At 34.2% G+C, this 23,186-nt stretch overlaps 3 protein-coding genes across 3 annotated transcripts; 2 read left to right on the top strand and 1 right to left on the bottom strand.

Moving 5' to 3' along the window:
* The first annotated feature begins 7,000 nt into the window (after nucleotides 1-7,000).
* LOC141697830 (PWWP domain-containing protein 1-like) lies at nucleotides 7,001-12,089 on the top strand. The gene is made up of 2 exons (XM_074502382.1): nucleotides 7,001-8,222; nucleotides 8,961-12,089. The coding sequence occupies exons 1-2, from the start codon at nucleotides 7,298-7,300 to the stop codon at nucleotides 11,492-11,494; spliced, it is 3,459 nt and encodes a 1,152-aa protein (XP_074358483.1). The 5' UTR covers nucleotides 7,001-7,297; the 3' UTR covers nucleotides 11,495-12,089.
* A 172-nt stretch (nucleotides 12,090-12,261) lies between these two features.
* Nucleotides 12,262-13,656, top strand: LOC141697831 (protein SRC2-like). Its single transcript, XM_074502383.1, has one exon. It carries the CDS (start codon nucleotides 12,472-12,474, stop codon nucleotides 13,393-13,395), a length of 924 nt encoding a protein of 307 aa, XP_074358484.1. The 5' UTR covers nucleotides 12,262-12,471; the 3' UTR covers nucleotides 13,396-13,656.
* A 988-nt stretch (nucleotides 13,657-14,644) lies between these two features.
* On the bottom strand, nucleotides 14,645-19,845 carry LOC141698676 (uncharacterized). Its single transcript, XM_074503451.1, has 8 exons — nucleotides 19,688-19,845; nucleotides 19,300-19,381; nucleotides 18,855-18,922; nucleotides 17,854-17,951; nucleotides 16,743-16,879; nucleotides 16,493-16,560; nucleotides 15,779-15,842; nucleotides 14,645-15,097 (listed from the first exon to the last, which is right to left on the bottom strand). Exons 1-8 carry the CDS (start codon nucleotides 19,696-19,698, stop codon nucleotides 15,080-15,082), a joined length of 546 nt encoding a protein of 181 aa, XP_074359552.1. The 5' UTR covers nucleotides 19,699-19,845; the 3' UTR covers nucleotides 14,645-15,079.
* Nucleotides 19,846-23,186: the final 3,341 nt, after the last annotated feature.

Raw genomic sequence — 23,186 nt, 5'->3', positions numbered from 1 at the left:
GCTTGTGGAAGCTCTAAGTGGGACTCCAATCATAGAAGAACTAGAAATTCTTGTTTACTTAAATGATCTCATTTAGAGAAGAAACAAAAGCAAAAACTGTCTTTACCTAAATGTATATATGATTGTAATTATGTTGAAAGGCATATGTCATAGCCTATTTGTTTATTCGAGGATTTAACTCAACTCAAATAAGAATGTAACAAGTAAATAGTGGATCTACCGTCAAAGAGATCTCACAAAGTAACATTTGTCAAAGGATTCAGAAACAAGGTCCATCTACAGACTTGAGGAATTAATTCACTGAAAGAAGTTCAAGAAATTGATCAAGCCTCAGTGATATAAATCAAGGTTATGGATTTAATCAAGTAACAGAGATCTCGTCAGGGTATCAGAGAATTACAGGGATTTAATCTGAAGAAAATCAAGTTATCAAAGTCAAGACATGAAGAAACGTCACTAAAGTTAGTCACTCATGAATCAGACATTACATCGAGTGTCAACATTGAAGTGGTGGAATTGATTCATAATTGACAGTGATTATCAGAAGATTTTCAGAAGAATGGTTGATGTTGAAGAGTAGTATTAATTCTCTATTAATTAATTAAGTCATATAATTTAATTAAGAAAATAAATTAAATCTGCAAAGATTAATTTATTGATTAATTGAATTAATTGATTAATTAATTATGAATTAATATTAAGAATTTTCAGAATTATAATTGAATTAAAATCAGTTTTAATTCAGCAAGACAATTATTTTGAACTGGTATGACAATCAATTGTCATACCGAAAGTCATACTAGTTCATTCAATAGTCTTGCCGAAAGTCATACTAGTTCATTCGATTGTCATACCGAAAGTTCTACCAGGAGGAGGATTGTCTTTCCAGTTCAGTTTGATTGTAATGCTAGTTCAGGAGATAGTCATACCGATTGTCTTCCTAGTACAAGTGATTGTCATGCTAATTGTCATGCCAGTTCATTTCAGTTCTATTGATTAATACTTAAAGACAGAGGCAGCAGACTCTCAACAATCATCCAAAAATCAACAACTCGAGAACAAAAGAAAAGCAGCCGAGCACAATATTTCATTTTCATCTGCTAAATTCAAGATCACAATTTCTAGCTATTAAAGTTAAATCCAAACCACTAGAAATCATTATCTTGTTCTTGTGTAACTATCTAGCGGATCATAATCCCTAGAACTTAATCTCAAATTGCGTTTAGCATTTGAATCTTTTTATTGCAAAAATAGAAAAAGTTCATGTCGAATTTATTCTAGATTTGTGATAATTAATTTGAGATTAATCCCTTGTAATCGATACCGTTGTTATAACACCTTTCAAGTTTAATAATATTTTTAATTAACTTGAATTTTATTTCAATTTTTATTCCGCACTAAATTCGATTATACGATATAGTTTGTATTCAACTCCCCCCCTTCTACAAACACATTGGGACCTAACATATGTCAATTTTTATATATTAGTCTAATTTTTCATTTTAGCTTGGGGTTAGTCTTGTTAACAGGCATGAATTTGTGTTAAGCAATTTTCTCACAAATTGGGGGGAGATTGTTGTACAAGACATGCTTGTACATTAACAAGACTAAGTCAAATTGACAACCCTAAGTAAGTTATATGATAATCTATGTTTGCATTATGTATTGTAATTCTTAAGTATGTAAAAATGTTCAAGGGCAGACTGGAGTCTTTTTCTGTAAACAGTATCAAGCCTAAGAATTCTATCTGGAAGAAGATCAAGAAGACCATGCCTCAGAAGAATTATGAAGAAACTTGGAGTTGAATAAATCTGTTTTGGGAAAAATATTCTAAGTCAAAATCTCTACAACTCACGGATTAAGTATTATAGAAAAGTCATTCGAGAACTACAGAATGACTTATAGAGAAGTCAGGAAAACTACTAGAGAACTCATAGATATCGACAAGCCAAACTGAAGACATGAAGATTGGAAATATCGACAAGTCATTTCTTCACTAGAGAACACTAGAGATGTCGACAAGTCAAATATCACTAGAGATCTCTGAGATATCGACAAGTCAAAATATCACTAGAGATCTCTGAGATATTGATAAGTGTATTTGCCACTAGAGAACTCAGAGATATCGATAAGCCAAAGTGAAGACATGAAGATGTGAGATCTCGACAAGCTAAATTCTCTTATAGAGAACTAAGAGGCCTCTACAAGTCATAACACTATAGAGTGATTAGAGATCTCGATAAGCCAATATACTTATCGAGATGTCAAGATCTCTATATACCTAACTGGAGATCTCGAGGTAAATCTCAAAGTATAAATTGCAGAGCAGTTCAATATTCAAGATAATCAAGCAACAAACAATCTAATCATTTGGATTGACAAGTCTACAAAAGCAACTTGAAGAGTACAAGATGAAGGGCCAAGATTAACTGGCAAAGTAAAGTCACAGGCGTGCAAGATTAGCAAAGATACACTAAGCCAGAAATAGAAAGATTTGATTATATAAAAATAGGGTTTAGTACATGCTAATGCATGATGTGTGATAATCAGTATTTACTGTTCTATAAAGAAAACACTGGGTGCTTTATTTAGAGGTAACAATTTAGATCAGAAATTTTGTATTCTCTCAAGGAAGCAGCTAAGCTCTTATTATCAAAGAGCCTAGAAATTTTGTAGCAAGCCATTCTTAATTTTAATATAAAATTAAGTGATTTTTGAAGATCCTTGTTCTTTACTTGTTAAATGCTTAATTTCAGTATTAACGCATTTCACTACAAGAATTAATTTACTTTGTTCACCATTATAAACAAATCAAAGAAAATCTCAAAAACACTAAAACACATTCACCCCCCCCTGTGTGTTATTCATTACCTAACAATAGGTATTTGCTCAAGAGATCACAATCCATAATAAAAGAATAAAAACAAGAGATACTTGCATAATTAAGAGTAATTGCAGTAAAATATAAAATATTTAACTATTCTGAATTTAGAATAGGGAAGAAATACTCGCCTCAATTGCTCTGCTTTCTAACTTTCAATCACGATTCTATGTTCACCTGTTCACCTCTATTCTATATCCATTCATTTCATTTACCACACATAATCAGGCTTTGCTTTTACTATCCTGTCTGGATTTGAATGCCTCGAACTATGTGTATCTATCATAAAAGATATTGTTTCAATTAACCGATAATATATATTTGTCTATTATGTGTTTATCCTTATCGTCTACCCACCCGATAATAACAGATAAAGATCACCTTTAATCATATAGAGTTTAAAATACACGTGGACTTGCAACATACATAACACATAGACATATAAGGCATGTATCCCATATTTCATATAACATATAACTCAGTTCGTTAAAACATTCGATTCAATGCGTTTAAAATTGAAATCGAGTCGAAATACAACTTTTTGATATTTACGAGACTCATAAACGTTTATAAAATAAAGCGATCTTTCGAAACGAAAGATTTTATGTCTTGATAGTATTTTTAATAGAAGAAGAATATTATTCTGAATCTAGACGCGTTCGTTTCGTATTAAACGGACAAACGGACTATTTATTATGAATAAAATAAGAAAATTTAATTAATAATAATATTAATTGAATTTTAAATACCTTTATATCATTTTTAAAAGCTTAAAATGATTTTTAATTCATTATTTAGCTTAATTTTAAATAATTATATTTTATTTAACTATTTTTAGATAAAATTAATTAATTAAATAAATTAATAAATTAATTAAATCCATAAATAGTTAATTAAAATAAATTATAAATAATTAAATCAAATTTAGATTTTCGAAAATAATAAAGAAAGTAATTTTCTGAAATTTAAATAATTTAGTTAATTATTTAAAAATAATTAACCAATTTAATTTTGGATTAAAATAAATTTTAAGAATTAAAATATGAATTTTTGAATTATTTATAAAATTAATTCAAGAGAAAAAAGTTATTAATTTTGATTTTGGGGGAAAAATGATCGAAACCGGGTCAGGCTTGGGTTTTAAAAACGGGTCACGAAGAACTCAACCGGATTCGGTTGAATATCGGCCGAAATCTGGGATGAGCTCCAGAAACCGGCGACTTCGCCGAATTCCGGCGAGTCCCATACGTGATCAATCCCACACATAACGATTTTGTTTTTGGCTATAATCCATTTCCTTCAAGCTAAGCAACTCATAAATCTTAAAAACCATTGCAGACAATCATAACCTCATGATTTCCGGCCACCTGTTCGAAAATGGGCGACCCAAATCGGAAAACTCCAACTCTCCGAAAAACTGAACCAAATTCAGTGATTTATATGGTAAAATAAAGCTTCGGTTATGTGCAATCTATTACTATCATCATGATCATCCAACAATTAACATACAACCTATAAAATCGAATCAAAATTTTAGAAAAACTCATGAACTCGACTTAGTACTTTCAGGAACTGTTGATACAAATAAATACATGAATTAATTGTAAATCACATCAGGAAGCTTAATCAAGCATCAAATCCAATTAATAACCTCTAGAGCAAAAAGTCCCATTCGACCCATAAACCCTAAAATCAAAATTTAAAACTCAGTTGGTTAAAAAGTGGATAACTATCATCTTGGTCACAGGTTCGAATCCCACGAGAGTAGAATTTATGGTTATGCCTTCTGAGTCAGAGTCTATCGATTAAATGCGGTTTTCCTTGGTTCACGTGATTTGCAGGTTATTGCGTGAGCCCGTAAGGTTTACCTAGTACGCACCCAAAGGGTAACGGCTGCAGGTTATCTACGATAAAAATAAATAAATAAATTAAAAATCACTAACATGGGGTATGATTTGATGATATAATTGGATGGTACTCTTCAAGAGTTTCATATTGACTACAAACATGACATGATTTGCTTTCCAAATCACTGCAAAATCATGGTTTGATTCCAAGAACATATTTGAAGCCCTAACCCTAAAAATCAGAGAATTTTCTGATTTTTTTTATATTTTTATGATTTTTATATAATTAAATAATAAGTAAATTCTATTTATAAATACAAAAATAATACCCCCAAAATTATTTTGGGCCTAATTATATCATTTAATAAAAATAATTAGTCCAAAATTAATAACTACGGGGAATAATTTTTAATCCAGTAAATAAAAAACTTATGTAAAAATTTCCCAAAAATTACGAATAATCCAAAAATGCAAAAATATTCAATATTTGATAGTCCCACAATTTTATAGAAATAAAAATACGATTTTGTGGGTTTTGACGTCCCGGTAAGGGCCCGAAAAAATCATTTTTCACGAAATGAAATATTTTATAAATTAACTAGATGTCCGTAAAATCAATATGATATACGCCATATTATGCAAAATAAGACCAATTGCTCTATAAGAAATATCTGCTATTAAAACGAAACCTGGATAATATAACTTTTAATATAAATCCATTTAACACGTAATAAAATACCCGGAAAATATCTCGAACCACAAAGAACACATACAACACATAACAAATAACATTTTATGATCAATCATAATTTATAATATCATAAATCACATAATACTCATTTAATATAACACAAAACAATTATAAATTCCCGATTGTTACAAGTATACGAGTATATCTCTAGAGTCTGAGATTGTGTATAAATCATAATTGATATGGTGTGTTTTTTCTTCTATTACCCAAAAAGGATTCTGTGTATTGTAGAAATGCTTTGTGCATTTCATGTGTTTTCTTCTTGTGAATGACCAGGGAAGAATTTTCTGTTTTGTACTTCTTTTTGTGCGAGTACATATTTTTATAAGAGACCCTTATGAATATATGCGTTATTTGATTCGGTCTGATACTTGTTTTGTTCGATTCAGTGCACTTATTTTCGTGCTTTTCCTTTTATTGGCTATATTGTTTTATTCTATTTGCGGACTTAATTTGAAAACTCTGTATCAATAAGTCACTATTCATTCAGTTATTTTAAATTAGATTTTCTTTTACAGTTATATTCGTACTTGACATTTGCCTCACTCGTATTATTTTCTTTTCCGCAGAAAATCAGGGGTATGCCAGGAGAGTGATGAGTGCCACCTATTTTAGTTGCGGTCTTTATAATTGGTTTGAATAAATTCGAGAATTAGTTAGCTTTGTTTTCAGACTCTTCAGTATTTTTATTTTTGACGATTTAAAATATCTAAAATTATCATGATATTCAATTATTTTCATTTTCAATATATTATAATATATATTTTTTCTTCGAATTTCCGCTTTCAATTAGGGGTCCGAAAATACGGGGTATTCCGATATATTCCTTAAAAGGATAGCCAAACAAGCCCAGTATAAATGTGTTTAAAATTATGGAACAAAACATCAAATTAAGTTAAGGTTGAAAGTGTGTGTTATGACTATATAATACGATATTTAAATGTTATCAAATAAGTATGAAACTGTTTGGCAGCTTGCTAATAAATTCAATTATATGTTGTTAACAAGCTGATAATCGATATGATATGCGACGCAGACTTAAGATAAAAGGAAGTTTGGGATATACGATATTTAAATGTTAGGCTCGGCTCGAACTCGATTAAAATAGTTCGAACTCGAGTTTGATCGAATTTTTAATTTCAAGTTCGAAACTCGGCTCCAAGTCAAAAACTCGAATTAATTTTATTAAATATTAACAAAAATTCGAAATATGATCGGTTCGGTTTGAGTTTTATTAAAAATATATAATATATATAATATGTTAAATATTTATATAAAAATATATGTATAATAAAAAGTTTAAAAATAATAAAAATTTAATAAGGTTCACGAATATTACGAGCCGAGTAATTTTAGATTCGAGCTCGATTACAAAATCGAAAAACTCAGAGTTTGAGTTCACCTCAATTGTTTCTGAGGCAAACTTAAATTTTTTAGGAGGCTATCTCAAATAAAAAATGAATAATTTGACTCCGTGACATAAAGCGAAGAAAACACGACAATTTTAACCAGGTTGGACGCTGTGCCGGGAAAGAAGAGGGTAAGGAAAGGGAAAATCACATTTGGATCTAATAAAAATAATAAAAATTATATTCGGCTAATATCTCCCCTTTTTCTTTTGCTAAATGCCTAATATCCCCCTTTCTCAGTACTGATCTCAAAACACACCATCTCTCTGTATCTCTCAAGCCAAGCCAAGCCCTAGGGTTGTAATTCTGAGTCAATCCCAACATATTTCACATAAATTGGAAAAGGGGGTATGTCTCGATTTGGGTGCTAGGGTTTGTTATTAGTTTTATTGCTCAATTCTGTGTAATTATGAATAACAAAGGTGATAAGGATACAGATATGAAAGATTTAGGTGGAAAGATTGTTGGTTTTGATAAATTAAATGATGCTGACGAAGCTAGGGTTTCTAATTTAAACAAAGACGTGATTTTGGGTGAAGATGAGGGGCTGGTCGATGCGAAAGTTGAAGAAAGGAAAGAAATTAGTGGCGAGATTGGTCAGTTGGAGTTGAGTTATGGTGGTGTAAGGAAAGGGGATAAGGGGAAAGAAAGGCGAATCAAAAGAATAATTGATTCCAGTCATGGGTTTCAGATTGGGGATTTGGTTTGGGGGAAGGTCAAATCGCATCCGTGGTGGCCGGGTCAGATATTTAATGACAAATTAGCGTCTCCTGAGGTTTGTAAGTTGAAGACTGCCGGGTATGTCTTGGTGGCTTTTTTTGGTGATTGTAGCTATGGTTGGTTTGATCCGGCTCAGCTTGTAAGCTTTGAGTCTAGTTATGCTCACAAATCACGCCAGATGACTTCCAGGACTTTTCTTAAGGCTGTTGAAGAAGCTGTTGATGAGGCTAGCCGGAGGCGTACTTTGGCTTTGACTTGTCGATGTAGGAATTCCTACAATTTTCGGCCGACTAGTGTTGAGGGGTATGTTTCTGTTGATGTTGGTGATTATGACTCAGGTACTGTCTACTCTGTTGATCAGATAAGAAAATCCAGGGATGATTTTAAGCCTACTCAACTGCTGGATTTTGTTAATCACTTGGCACTCTCACCTTTAAAACTTAAGCACGAGGCTATAGAATTTGTTAAGAATAAAGCTACTGCACTTGCTTACAGGAAGGCAGTGTATGTCGAATTTGATGAGACCTATGCCCAGGCTTTTGGTCGTGAGCCAGTGCACCCTTCTCGTGGACATAATGAAGACCTGAACCAGACTCCAAAACTAGCAAATCCAGGTTCCGTGCTTTTTCATCATACCTGAAAAATGGGTTTTTGGTTATTTTACTGCATTATCATATTTTGTTCTTTCATTTTCTTATCGTCCCTTGTGGTTTAATTTTCTCTCTTAACTCAACGAAGGGTTTTGTAGGCCGTACGGACAAAGTTATGTTTTGTTCCAAATCAATTGATTTATTTTACATAACTTACTCCAACTGTGCACAATGTTTCTGCTAAAGTTATTTGAGTAATTCTTTTATTCCCAAAGTTCTTGAAATCCTAGGATGTATGATATTAACAAGGTTTGGAATCAGGCAGATTTTGATGACTGCAATTTAAAATATGAAGAGATATCGATATATCTATTTCTCTGCATAGCATGAAAGGAATGGAATTTTTATAGCTCGAGAGGAGTTAATAAAACAAGTTATATTTTGAAGACTGTCAAAGGAAATATATGTGTAGAGAAAGACAAAAGGTTATTGATCGATATAGCATACTCAATACAAACATGACTTGGTTGATGAAATCGAGACGAACAAGATAAAATGAAATAACATAATTGAGGAAAAAAGTCGCTCTATCTGAAAATAACAGTCAAACGCATGTCTTTTGTTTTGTTGCAGTTATGCTTGTTGCACTCATGACTGGTTGTCCTACTTTGTATATTTACTTGCATCATAATAATATGCAAGTTTGTTAAATAATTTGTGACCATTTCCTAAACATATTTGATAATTTGGTTATTATTTCAGCTCCATTGAGTGGCCCTCTGGTAATTGCTGAAGTTATTGGTAAGGGGAAGAGTTCTTTAAAATCTGGTAAATCTAGGGAGCCTGTGAAGAAGGATCAGTATTTATTTAAACGGAGAGATGAAATGAATGACCTGAAATCTAGTGTCCAGGTCCTTCCCGGCCAAGCTGCTTCATCTGAACAGCCAGTTTTTGTGGATGGCACTGTTGCAATTGCAGCTAGCGAGCATGCTGTTCAAAAAAAATTTACCAAGGTCTCTACAAAACACAAGGCTTCTGCAAAAAATCAAGGGACGGAAGGTTCAGTAAGGGATGAGGTCTCGGATAGGAGACAAGAAGCTGGTAGCAAAGGAGATATGAGAGATGACAAGCCTTCCGTCTTGGAGATTGGCCATACTGATTCTCAGATAAATTTGGTTAATTCTTCCAATAATAATAAACTAGTGGGTGAAGCTTCATCTCAATGCTTTCAAGCATACGAAGCAATGGGAAAGGTTGTAAGGCTGAAAAGTCAAGAGAGCTCTAGATCTGAAGTGGGAGTTGGTCATGCAGGGATTAATTTTTCTGATTCAGTAGTTGACATGCCTTCTCCAGTTGATGTCAAGCATGATAAAGCACATTCAATGACCATTAAATCTGCTGAATGGCCTGAGCAGTCTATAGCAGCTAAAACTGAAGTACATAGAGAACAAGCTCATGATGGTGGTGTTGGCAATCTTTTGAGAACAGGTAATGCAAAGTCTTGTAAAGATGGTCCAGATATAAATAATGGCATTCAAGCAAAGAGAGAGAAGGTTCGTAAGCGACCTGCTGAGAAACTGAACAGTGATAATTCTGTACCTTTAATGAAGAAGAAGAGAAAGAAAGAGCTATTAAGATCTGAAAACGTGAAATGTAACCTATCTGGCGGAGAAGTTGAGCCGTCAGTGCAGAGCGTAGTGAAATCACCTGTGCATGTTGCTACCTCTTCCAGGGAGGACTTGCACGTAGAGCCTCAGGGAAAAGAAGGTAAGGTCTTGTTCGAAACTATTCTGGCACAGAAGATGAGTCGAGTGGAGAAGATAGAGTTGGAGCCTCTAGAATTACTGCATTCTCTGAAAGCTCTTGCTCATAGTTTCCCGGGAGGCAGCAACAGCTGCATTACAGCTGTTCGCCAGGCTTTTCTTGGATATCGTTCACTTGTTTTCGAAAAGAGCTTGGTGCTATTGCCAGCCACTGGCAGTGAGTCAACTAAAACTTGTATCAGTGAGCCTATATTTGATACTAAATCCATTGATATTCCAGTGGAAGATGTTAGAGAGCGACAGTTAATTAAACCACATCGACAAGTGGCCAGGCCTGACGATCCTTCTAAAGGTGGGCTAAAACGTGGGCCATCTGATCGCCAAGAAGAAATTGCTGCAAAAAAGAAGAAAAAGATTAATGATATGATAGAATTTAAAGCAAAAAAGAAGGCTACTCAGAAAACTCCAGTTATGCAGCAAGGAGATGTGATCAAAGAAGCAAGTGGTCTTACAATGAAATCACTTAAACCAGCACCTCTGAAAGGAGCACATGGGCCAACAATGAAATTGCCTAAAGGACCACTTCTCACAGAAGCAAGTGGGCCGCCAACAATGAAATCACTTAAACCAGCACCTCTAAAAAAAGCGGAGCCTTCCTCAAAATCACTAGGTCCAATGATGTTGGTAATGAAGTTCCCACCTCAAGGAACGCTGCCATCTATTATGGAATTGAAGGCTCGGTTTGCCCGTTTTGGGCAATTAGATCATTCTGCTACTCGTATATACTGGAAGACCTCAACATGCCGTCTGGTATACCTCCGCAGGGTTGATGCAGAGTCGGCATGTAAATTTGCTTCTTCTACTCGTAACTTGTTTGGGAATATGGATGTCAGGTGTTACACACGAGAGGTTGAAGTTGCGGCACCTGTCTCCGAACAGGGCAAAGTGCACAAGGAAGATTCAGCAATGGGAACCTCACGGTTGACTGATTCAGCACTTGAACAAAGACCATCAAGGTCTCTACCTCTGCGGACACTGCAGCAACCAGGAGGTCAGCCGAAATCCATACTTAAAAAGTCAAATGGTGATGAGACCAGTGGTACTAATGGCGGTGGTAAGGGAAATCGTGTAAGATTTGCTTTAGGTGAGGAAGAAACAAATAGAGGGGGAGAGCAATCGATGATTGGTAATAAGAACAATGCTAGTTTTGTTGATGGTGGTGCATCTTCTTCAACTAATCATGGATTGGATATTAATAGTAAGAATATTGTCATTCCTACATCTCCCATGCCTTTACTTGATGTACCTACTGCTGTTAATTCTTTAAGACCGCCAAACTATTTGCAGTTGCACCATAGTGAAATAGCACCAATAAATGGTCATAATTTGAACAGTGTGATTGCACCATCCATGATCCCGAGTCCCCCAAATGTGGATATCTCACAACAGATGATGGGCCTTTTAAACAAGTGCAATGATGTTGTGAATAGTGTGACAGATTTTCTAGGATATATGCCTCTGCATCCTCTTTAAAATCCGATAAGAGTAAGGACAAGGCATGGTTATGATAGAAATAGTGGGGGGTGAGGGGAGAAAATAAGAAAATCACATGAACCAACAGAATATGCTAAAGTACCAAAACAAGAAAAAGCTTGACAAGTGAAAAGTTGAATAGGTTAAAAGGGTTGCTAGGACATGAAGAGATATTAATATGGTCAAACAAGTGGCCATCTTAGAACTTGGCAGAAGTGGGGCTTGTTGCACGCAGAGAGCAAATTCTATCAATCATGCCATGGGCATATTGAAGACTTCAATCCGATGATCAGTGTTTTGCACTCTTTGCATGTTAAAAAGGAACTTGCTTTTTGTTTGGCTATATGTGTCATGTAACTGAAGTTTTTGCTTTTTACTTCTTTTTTGTTTGAACTTGTGTTATAGTGCAAATCTAGATAAATTATCCGAGGTTTATATACATGTCGTCGTAATGATAGAAAGTCTTCAAACTTGGAGTTTTGAGAAGCTTTTGCTTTTTAAGACCACCCCTATGGCTTTATTTTTATATTCTCGTATTTTTGGTTGTGGCTTGCTACTAGCAAGCTACTAGCTACTAATTGAGATAATTATAACTTCCATTCTGTCATGTGCTTTGCTAAATCTTGGAATATATCAATAAAATTAAAATGTATCGACGTCAAAAATAATAATAATAAAAAATAATCCAATAGTTGTATGTACTTTACAACCACACACCTAAATTATATGTAGGATTTGTTCTTCACTTACTTTTTATTTGTTCATCATCCTTGTGTTTATTTTTCTATAATTAGACCATCAAAAACAAAATCATTTCTGGAAACATCATTCATTCATAATCAAACTCCTCAACCCCGGCCTTTGCTGTTTGTTTATCTGGCTACGTAACTTCATCATCATATCTGGAAACACCATTCATAATTCCGGCTGAGAAAGTTATAGGCTTTAATATATATGCTAAGGGCGATACGCCAGAAATGGAGTATCGACCCTTAGACATTACTGTTATATCTGCAACAGATCTGAAAAATGTCAACATGTTTATGAAAATGGTGGTTTTCGTGGAGGTGTTCATAAGCGGTGAACATGATGAATCACCGACAACAACAAAGCGCAGGACTCATATGGACAGGAGTGGGGGCTGCGACCCCGAATGGAACCACCGGTTCAAGTTTACCGTTGACGAACCTTCCATATTCAGAAATTTTGTCAATTTTCATCTCAAGGCGGAACGTGGACTTGGTGATAAGGTTGTTGGAGTGGTTCGGATTCCTCTTATGGATCTTCTTCAAGATTCCATGGATAACAAAACATCACAAGATACAGAGGCGGAATATCAGGTTTTGACAACGGCTGGAAAGGCTAAAGGCAGCCTCAAAATTTCTTTTAGGTTCGGAGATAAATTCATACAGCAGGCTAATGCTATTACACCTGTCACAAACACGTCGACTGCTGATATGTATCCACCACTGCAAACTAATGGGACAGATGTTTTTGGTCATGGTGGATATTATACATTGAATTCGCAGCCAGGGATGGTGCCAGGACAATACCCTGTTCCACCTCCAGGGTATAGTTATCCAGGATATGGTGGAGGATATATCTATCCGTATCCTCCAACCTATTACGCACCACCTCCTGGATATAACTATACAGGACAGCATGTGGCATATGCAAACAATCCTGTCCACCAAGAAAAGTCGGTTGAAAAGAAGAAGATATCAGGTTTTGGTATCAATACGTTGTTGGGACTAGGAGCCGGATTGTTAGCAGGAGTTTTGGTCGGGGGTGTGATTTCGGAAGGCAGAGATATGGCATCGGAAGATGCTGCAGTCGCCGATAGTGGGGATATAGATGTTGGAAATACAGATGACATACATGTCGGAGAAAGAGATGACTGAGAGAAAAACGTCAATAGACAATTTTGGTGGCTTAGTGGAAAGATGGTTGATATATATTGTTGACATCTTCCATTAAAATTTTAACAACTAGAATTGATCATTGATTTCCATCTCTCTGTCGTCTCAGCATGTATGCAACATACATAGTGATGAAGTTACATTGGTCAACTAATAACAACATAGTAGTTGGTAGGAGTTTCATGTAGACTCACTTGAATATATGCTGAATATGAATATAAACACAGCAAAGTATTGAGATTATATATATGTCTGGATGTCATGTAACTGTAAGCATTCCTAATGTGTTACAAGTTTGATATTCCGGCAAACCAAAATTTGTCTAATTTGCCAACAAAGCCTGGAAAGGCCATACCGGGTGCTGTTTATGAGATATGAGGAAATGACAGATGAGCCTCTTGTTCAGTTGAGGGCTGTCTTGCTAAATTTCTGGGAAAGCCTCTTGTTGTATTTCTGTTACATGTTCTTTCTTCAACACTTGTGGGGTTCATGTTTTAAGAAATACTAACTAGCACAGTCATAGCAGCAGGAGGAGGAGGAGTTGATTAACAAAGTTGTCTTGGTGAACCTATTCACAACTTCACCATTCATAATTTGAGAATGCTTTTGGAAGACCTTAATATTCACAACTAACAAAAACCTATCATCTGTTGCTGTCATATTAATTAATTACCAGAGGCCAGAGCTTTGCATTATTAATCAAAGTTAAAGAAGGATTTGTAATAGAAAATATATTATCTTATACATTTTTTTCTACTTCTGTCAATTTTTCAACTCTAGAATCCAATAAATAAAAATATTTCTCTAAAAGAAGACATTTTTTAATTTTATTATTGTGTTTCAATATTATTACTTCTCATAAAGAGTAAATGATATGTTAATGTTGGTATAAATAATTACTTTCCGAAAGTTTCTTGTTTATTTTTTAGTCAAGTTTAATGTTTTTAATATTAAATGAATATATATGCAATGGACTATATCCATACGTGAAAATTAATTACAAAATTGGGTACTGATGTTGAATTTCTGGCGAGTGCGACCTAATGGATATACTATTATTTGAACATATAAGAGATTGTCATTCTTATTCAGTTATAGGTATTGATACTTTGATTTTATTATACTGTTTTTCTGGTGCGTGCATGTGACATTTGGCACATACTACAAACTTAGTTTTAGTTTATTATATGCAGAGATTCATTTCATCTATTCTACTGACATGCTCTGTATCTTCAAAAATAAAAATTTAAAATTGCAGCATAGTGTCCCTTCTAGAAAAACTGTGGGAGCACATTATTATGTGTTACCATCAGGTAAACATTCGTATTGCGATTCCTTCTGATTGAAAACCGCATTTTCGATATCACATACATAATTGTAACTTGAGAAATCGCATTCATCAGCAGTCTGTCTGCACTTTGCTCTCGAAGGAACAGCAGGTATCCGATTTGAAGCACCATTTTGATTATAAACAAAATGAAGCTTTGGGATAATAATTCAAAATTTCTACATGTAATTGACATAAGAAATGAGCCTCCTACTGATCAGCTGCACAACTACTTTCATTGCACAGAAAAACTGCCCAAGGATGAGGAACCCTTTCTCAATAAGCAACCACTTCACTTAAATTTGCACCTATTGTGTTGAAGGTAATCCAGGCACAAGCTCAATCTAGTTTCTCCATCTGTTATAATCATCAATACAAGGAAAATGGTACTTTTAATGGTCCATACTGACAACTTAATCCACAATAAATTCTTGCAATAAATGATCTGCTTAAAAAGAAAGATATCATTTAGTATTCAAACACATAAAGGTAGATGCTAATAACAACAAATAAAAGAAAGTAAACATGATGTCACACACAAATAACACAGGCATGTGTTTAACCACCACAACGAGAATATGTTTAATATGTTACAAGAGGTGAAATGATCATAAGAGGCCTAGAAATATGAGGATAGAATGCAAATACTTGATAAAAAAAAGAGAGGAAAGAATGTAAATACTGTGTCGCAGGCAGCCAAAAAAAACACAAGATTAGGCTTCAAAAATTTGTATTCCCTTGGGGTATCTAATTGCTCTCATCCTCCTCTCCACAATTAATGCAATACACACAAAGAATTGTGTTGCCTCCCTGTATTTCTTCGTGCTTGATGAAAATATGAAAATTAAAACTATTCAATGTAAAATAAAACAATTTTTCCTGTAGTAGTTTGTCCATGTTCAAAAAAACTTGTTATTTATGCATCAGATGAGACCTTCAGCATAGAGCTTCGTTGTCGATTGTACTCGTGGAAAAAACTTGAGTCAGCTAAGTAGACACCATTAAGACAAACGAAAAGACAACAAAATAAGCAAGTACCTTCCAAAGACCGTCATTAAGATAATGCATGTTATCCACACCAATTCCTTTATTGATTGCCTTGCTGCAGTAACCCGAAAAGAAACTTAAATATGTATTCTTGTGACGTAAGCGAATATAAGCATTTCAGCATGGCAATTCAGTTTTCACACAGCAATCTGATTTAAGGGGATTTTTTTAACAAGAACGCAATTTACTATGTTGCCAACTTACTCTTTTGCAGAAAGGCATTAAAGTAGCAATATATTCATCCAATTATGTAGCAGAAAAAAGTACCTCTATACCAAAACAAACAAGGTTACTGTAATATTCTAGGTCTCTAGCATTATATTACATGTTGGCAAAGTAACTAAGACATTCGGGGTTACTAACACATGGCCACGCGCGCTCATGCATGTACATTAATCATTTAACACAATAATGCAGATACTCATTGTTTGTTAACATACAATGCAGCAAGGTTTTGGTACATAACATGTGATATGTGGATGGAGTCATACAGAGACCCATTCCACTCTAGAGTGAATTGAGATTTATTAAACGCGTGGATGTTTTATAAATGATAAGACAATTATCAAGTATTGAATGTGTTCATAACACATGCATACGTAAACACACAGCAGCTACGGCTTATTCAATATATTCCAACCAACAGGAAATATAACATGAAAGATCAGGGAAGAAGCACCATCACATCAGGTGATAGCAACTTACATGTCTTTTGCCGACATTTTCGTGAAACCGATAGCAAGAGCATGTTGCTTTCCTTCAGCCATTATCGCCTGAAAATGTTACACAACACTTCAGAACAATAAGTACATCCAAATATATCTTGTTTCTTAAATTATCAATTTATTAAATAAAAGTTCTGATCCAAACTTTATTACGATAAACATAATTAAAACTGTTTAATATATGAACTATTATTTGGGCCAAAAGTTAGTTAATATTTCATATTGCGTACCACAGGAGTTTCTGCACCAACTTCTTCATCCAAATAACCACCAGGAGATGTAAGCCCTGGGCACATTATGTTTGCACCTGCAAGCACAAATCTTATTGCACCCCTGTCTACCTGCAACTTTTTCATTATGTCCGGATCTGCAAGAAGTAAGCTACTAGTAAGAATTTTAGGACAGCCTCATGACTACAGGTATGACTGTTGAAGTTAATCACGTAAGTATAATTCAGCCTTTAAACCAGGGGTAGCGAAAAAATGCAGAATAGAAATTAGTAATTCATTGAAGACAAAACAATAACTATGGAAAAGGGAGCAACTTGAAGATGGAAATTTGTAGATTGCGAGTACCTTTATTTTGTCAGATCTGTAGCAGTATAGAACTAAAGATAAATACTTCTCTCCTCTCTGCTTTTAATATATGAACTGATTCTTAGATAGATTAGTGCTCTGGTAATATCTAAAGGACACTGATACTACAGTGGAGCTAGGACCCAGTGCAAAGGTGATAAGAGTGGTGTGCATTATAATGACTCAAATTCTCTGCTGTCAGTAAGATGTGGTAGCTAAAGTTTTGCCCGGTAATATAGTTGTGGTGGTTTGCTTGTTCTTGTGATGGTCAACAACAACAATAGCTTCTACCGTATATGAAAAAAAGGAAAGATAGATAACCTTTGCACCAGAGAGATAGCTAAATATGGAAACTGTCAATATGTACAAGCTAATCCATGTAAATCATTTAGATTTTAAAAACATCCAATATTATTCTAGTTAAGGTCAAGTCTACTCTAACTCGTATCCCAAATCTTGTAGCCTATTGTAACAAGAGGTTGAGCGTTTGCATCTCAGCAGACACAGTTACATGATTATTTGAATTTCTGCAATGGACTTTGACCCTTAGTCGGAGCATATGTGATTATTTAAATTTTTCTGATTGGCCACTTTAAAACACAAATGCGTCTCAACTAACCTAGATCACATGGTCACGAGAAAGGGCCCGCATTTCAATATCTCAACTTTTGGTTTTACAATACGTAAACTCCAAAAGTTACATGCAAGAGCCCTTATGTTGTTGAACCAAACTTATAAATAATAGTTCTAGATAAGAGCACTTTACATTGATGAAGAAGCCGCAGAGTCGGCATGTATGGCCCATCACGCACATTAAAAAATAATGGCACATTGTTGACCACAACTAGATTCAGATGGTTCTGGCTACAAGCAGAAAAATACAAAAAAAACAGATATTAGACACAATTAAAATTAATATTTAAGATTCAACGGCAGTGAAACACACACAATAGTACTATACATGATTGTATGTATATGAAATAAACTATGGATTCCGGATCGAAAACAACCAGTTGGCAGGAGAGCTATCTTTTTAAACCCTACTGCCCAGATTTCATTTCAGGAAAAAAAAAATCATCAGAAATGTAAGAAAATGAAACGAATTCTTCGCTTGAACGCAAAGCATTCTGCACAACAGAGGTATATAGCTATATCACCAACTAATTCTCTTTCTTCCCTCCAAATTATAAATCTCTTTGGCACATCCCCTATCCTACAGAGTGCTATTCCACCAGAGTAGGAGGCATGCAGCATGATTGGACTTGAAGAGCCCCAAACTTACATGTCATAACTTACTGAAGTTTTCCCCCTATCTACCCCTACACCCCCGATTATAAATATAACTTAAAGATCAACTATTTATGTAGTTCACGTTCAGAAATACAGAAGACCGTATGAATAAATACAAGTGAAACCAAGAATGCAAAAAGAATTATAGTTATAACTTATAACCTATTTGACTGTTTTCCAGTTTATATTACATTACACTGATATCTTATATCTTTAGTTTCCTCTATACATCTAAGATAAAGTTTGTAGAGATGAAGTAAAATTAAATGGAGAGAGATGGTTGAAACTATGTCATTCATACTTGGGACCATTTTTATCTTTCTGCTGTGAGATTTTATGAACCTATAAGTGATTTTAACAATTGCTTGAAACTAACAACCTATTTAAATATGTTTTATTGGTGTGAATAAATGCGCGCGCGCACACACAAAGAAAATTATAATATAAGGATGATGGAGCTAAAAGAGCAAGTATTACCATTTCACAACAATAAGTGGGGACTTTTTAGGAAGTAGATCATCCATTACCGGTTCAAGTCCTGGATACTGTGAAAAAAATTTAGGATTAACAATTGCATTACAATATATGAAAGAAAGAGAAATTACTCATGCCAGTTTCTATTCTAAAATAAAAGATACATTTTGACCTTTTCGAATCATTTTCTCGAATAGCAATAAACAATATGAAATGAACATAACCTAATATTGTTTAATAGTTTTGCAAATTCCATTAACTAGCTAAACATCACTACCTATTGACAAAATATAGAACTTCAAAACCTACATTGACACGTATCCATTTCTAAATTTCGAACATCACAAACTGAATCCAAAGAGTATATAGGAGGAGTATCTAAGTTTGTTACAGATAGACTATATAATCTAAAAAATATCGAATTAAACACACAAAACACATGATATACCTCATCAGTGATGCTCTGCCGGATTTTACGTTGCACCGATGCCTTAACTTGATTTTGGCCAGATACCTCCTCAGACGAAAACCTAAAACCATTAAAACAAAACAAATTATAATATTAATACTAAATCACCACCCACCAATCATACTGCCTAAACATATAATCTTTTTCCCAAAAAAAGCCACCAACATAATTACATAACATAGATTCCCAACAACCCCCATAAAAAAAACATGTAAATACATTTATTAACAGCAATTCATATAAAAAAACAATATCAATAAAACACATACAATATAAACAACAACAACAACAACAACAAGTAAATCAAGAACATAGATGCAGAATGGGTATGCATGAATTATAGATACGGATAAATGTAGGAACTTACTTTTTGAACATCTTTGAATAGTGCAGAGAGAGAGAGAGACAGAGTGTGTTGTTGAAGCAAAACCTTGCGTTTGTTTACTAATCGGGGCAAATCAACTTTTTGGTACCCGTATTTTTCAACCCGCCTCTATTTAACTTTTTGGTACCCGTATTCTTCAATTATTGAGAGAGTGCGGGGCTTGGAAGTTTTTTACTCCCGCCTTTCCTAATTACAATTTAACCTCCATAAATTAATACGCAATAAATTAATAACCTCTTTAAATTAATAATTTCTTGTAACCTTGAGCCGGAATCTTTATACTAAGTTAATAATTTGTTGAATTTATAAGATTATATTTTTTTTATTAATACATATAAGTCCCATATAATATATAAATTAATATATATTACATCAAAATTATAATTTTTTTATAGTAAGACTCAATTGTAACCTGTTTCTTTTTAAAATTGATGTCGCATTTTACTTCATCTTGAATCTTTCTTAATGCATTATGGAGATTTGGCGTACTATGTTCATGTTACAGCATGAAATTACGTTGTTAGATATATTTGATAATGTAATGTCTAATATGATTTGTGTTTAGTTTTCAGATCTTACTTAAACAGGACAAATCAGTATTTAACTGGAAATCAGCATTTATACTGAAGTCAGAACTTAAGTTGTCAGAACTTAAGTTGTCAGAACTTAAGTTATCAGGAGATATTTATCAGAAGATAATATCAGGACTTAAGGAGACTTTCAGATAAGGAAGGCGGCTGATTGAAAGGAAAGAAGATCAAGACAAACGCAAGAAGAGATATGCATGAAGAAGGAATTCTATGAAGAATAGAATACTTGGAAGAAAAGATAACTGATTGATATATTTTAGGAAGCAGAATTATATTCCATATCAATTAGAGATTATCTTGTAATTGTGTAGTATATAAACACAAATATAGGGTTTACACTATATGTGTTATCATTATCGAGAATAATATTCATTGTAACCCTAGCAGCTCTCGTGATATTTGTTCATCACTGAGAGAGGACAGTTCCATATTGTAACAGAGTTTATTATATTGAATAAAGTCTGTTTTCTGTTACTTGTGTTCTTTAATTCGATTTGATTGTGCTAAACACTGTATTCAACCACCTTCTACAGTGTGTGTGACCTAACAAGTGGTATCAGAGCAGATCTGTTAACACACAAACAGTTTAAGATCCGAAAACAATCATATCTGAAGAAGAACAAAATCCAACTAAGTCCACCAAAACTGAAGAACCTCCAAAGACTCAAATCCATAGTCGATATGAGACTATTAGAGTTCCTATACTGAAACCATCTGAATATCCCATATGGAAGGTGAGGATGTCTATGTTTCTGGAAGCTACATATCCAGAATATCTTGACAGAATCAATGAAGGACCTCACAAGCCAACCAAACTCACTGTTGTCGTTGCAGGTCAACCAGCAAAGTCTATACCAAAAGAGAAGAGTGATTACACTGCTGAAGATATCTCTTCAATTGCTAAAGATGCTAAGGTACGACACTTGCTGCATAGTGCCATTGATAATGTCATGTCAAACAGGGTAATTAACTGCAAGACTACAAAAGAGATATGGGAAGCCTTGGAGATAAGATGCCAGGGAACTAAATCAATTAAGAAGAACATGAAGACAATACTCACTCAAGAGTATGAACACTTTGACTCAAAGTCTGATGAGTCATTAACTGGTTTATATGACAGATTTGTCAAACTCTTGAATGATTTGTCACTAGTTGATAAGGAATATGATCTTGAAGATTCAAATCTTAAATTCCTGTTAGCTCTTCGTGAAAGTTGGGATTTGAAGGGCACAACTATAAGAGACAACTATAATCTTGAAGAAATAACTCTTGATGAAATTTATGGGATGCTCAAGACTCATGAACTTGAGATGGAACAAAGAAGCAAGAGGAAAGGAGGAAAGTCAAGGACAGTTGCCCTTAAGGCTGAGGAGGAATTCCCCAAAGCAGCTATCTCAAAGAAAGGCAAGGGAAAAGCTCTCATTACAAAGTCTGATACTGAGTCATCAAGTTCTGATAGTGATGATGACTCAGAAACTGAAAGCTTGCCTGAGATGGATGTTGATGAAGAGATGATGAAGTTGTGTGCTCTTATGGTGAAAGGAATCACGAGGATTGCATACAGAAAATTCAAAAAGGGAAAGAAGTTTTCCAGTAAAGGTGCAAGTTCTGATAAGAAGAGTTTCAGAAAATCTGAAGGCAAAGGAGGAAAGTCTGACAGAGGAGATTACACAAATGTCAAATGCTACAAATATGGTGAGAAATGCCACATATCTCCTGATTGCAAGAAAGTGAAGAGTGACAAAGGCAAAACTATTGTCACAAAGAAGAAAAGATGTACAGACACTTCAGATTCTGAAAGTGAGGAGATATATGCCTTGATGGCAAATGTTGATAGCAGTTCTGATGCTACTGAGTTAAAGGTACCTCAAACTACTTATGCCTTTCATACTGATGATATTAATGAGTTGAGAAGAATAACAACATAAACTCCTTACCTTCAAAGTCAGGAGTTAAGAGTCAGTCTGTTAGATATAGGCCACAAAATCCTTGTTTTCATTGTGGTAGTATATGGCATTCCATTTATACTTGTAAGGAATATCATAGTTTGTACTATGATTATTATCAAATAAAATCTTCTTTAAAGAAAGTTAGCATTGTTCCTTCTAGTATAAGTTCTGATGTAAAGTCTGATACTGTAAATGCTGATAAGAAAACTGTTAACATAAACTCTGATGCTAAATTCGCTGCAAATGTTAACAAACTTAATAAGGCTAAAGGATCCAAGCACGTCTGGGTCCTTAAAACTAATCATTAGTGGTCTTTGTGATTGCAGGGCAACAGGAAAAACATCATAGTTCCGGACAGTGGATGCTCATGACATATGACTGGAAATAAAGTCCTGCTATCAGACTTTGTGGAGAAAGCTGGCCCAGGCGTTTCTTATGGAGATGGCAATATTGGAAAAACACTGGGATATGACAATATCAATCTTGGAAATGTCATCATTGAGAAAGTAGCTCTGGTCTCAGGACTTAAACATAATCTGCTCAGTGTTAGTCAAATATGTGACAGAGGTTATCATGTGGATTTCTTTGAAGAACACTGTGAAGTTGTAAGCAAATCTACATGTAAAGTTGTTCTGAAAGGATACAGGCATGTTAACATTTATGAAGCTGTTAGGTCCCAATTTGTTTGTAGAAGGGGGGTTGAATGCAAACAATACCGTTTCTTCGAATAAAATGCGGAATAAAATTGTGAAACAAACTTCAAGTTAAATAAAACTTTTATTAAACTTGAAAGGTGTTACAACTACGGTATCGATTACAAGGGTTTAATCTCAAATCAATTATTACAAATTTAGAATAAATTCGACATGAACTTTTTCTATTTTTGTAATTAAAAGATCAAATGCTAAAAGCGATTTGAGATTAAGTTCTAGGGATTTTAAT

Source organism: Apium graveolens, chromosome 11 (genome assembly GCF_009905375.1).
Source record: "Apium graveolens cultivar Ventura chromosome 11, ASM990537v1, whole genome shotgun sequence".
Classification (NCBI taxonomy): Eukaryota; Viridiplantae; Streptophyta; class Magnoliopsida; order Apiales; family Apiaceae; genus Apium; species Apium graveolens.
The sequence above is the reverse complement of the archived record's forward strand: the minus strand, read 5'-3'. Positions and strand labels throughout refer to the sequence as shown.

Excerpts from the sequence above, each read along its gene's own strand:
- LOC141697830 (XM_074502382.1), top strand. The coding sequence starts at position 7,298 with ATGAATAACAAAGGTGATAAGGATACAGATATGAAAGATTTAGGTGGA. Across the intron at positions 8,223-8,960 it reads TCCAAAACTAGCAAATCCAG|CTCCATTGAGTGGCCCTCTG; the intron begins GTTCCGTGCTTT and ends TTATTATTTCAG.
- LOC141697831 (XM_074502383.1), top strand. The coding sequence starts at position 12,472 with ATGGAGTATCGACCCTTAGACATTACTGTTATATCTGCAACAGATCTG.
- LOC141698676 (XM_074503451.1), bottom strand. Across the intron at positions 17,952-18,854 it reads CCACTTATTGTTGTGAAATG|CCAGAACCATCTGAATCTAG; the intron begins GTAATACTTGCT and ends TTCTGCTTGTAG. Across the intron at positions 16,880-17,853 it reads TCTGCGGCTTCTTCATCAAT|ATCCGGACATAATGAAAAAG; the intron begins GTAAAGTGCTCT and ends TACTTCTTGCAG.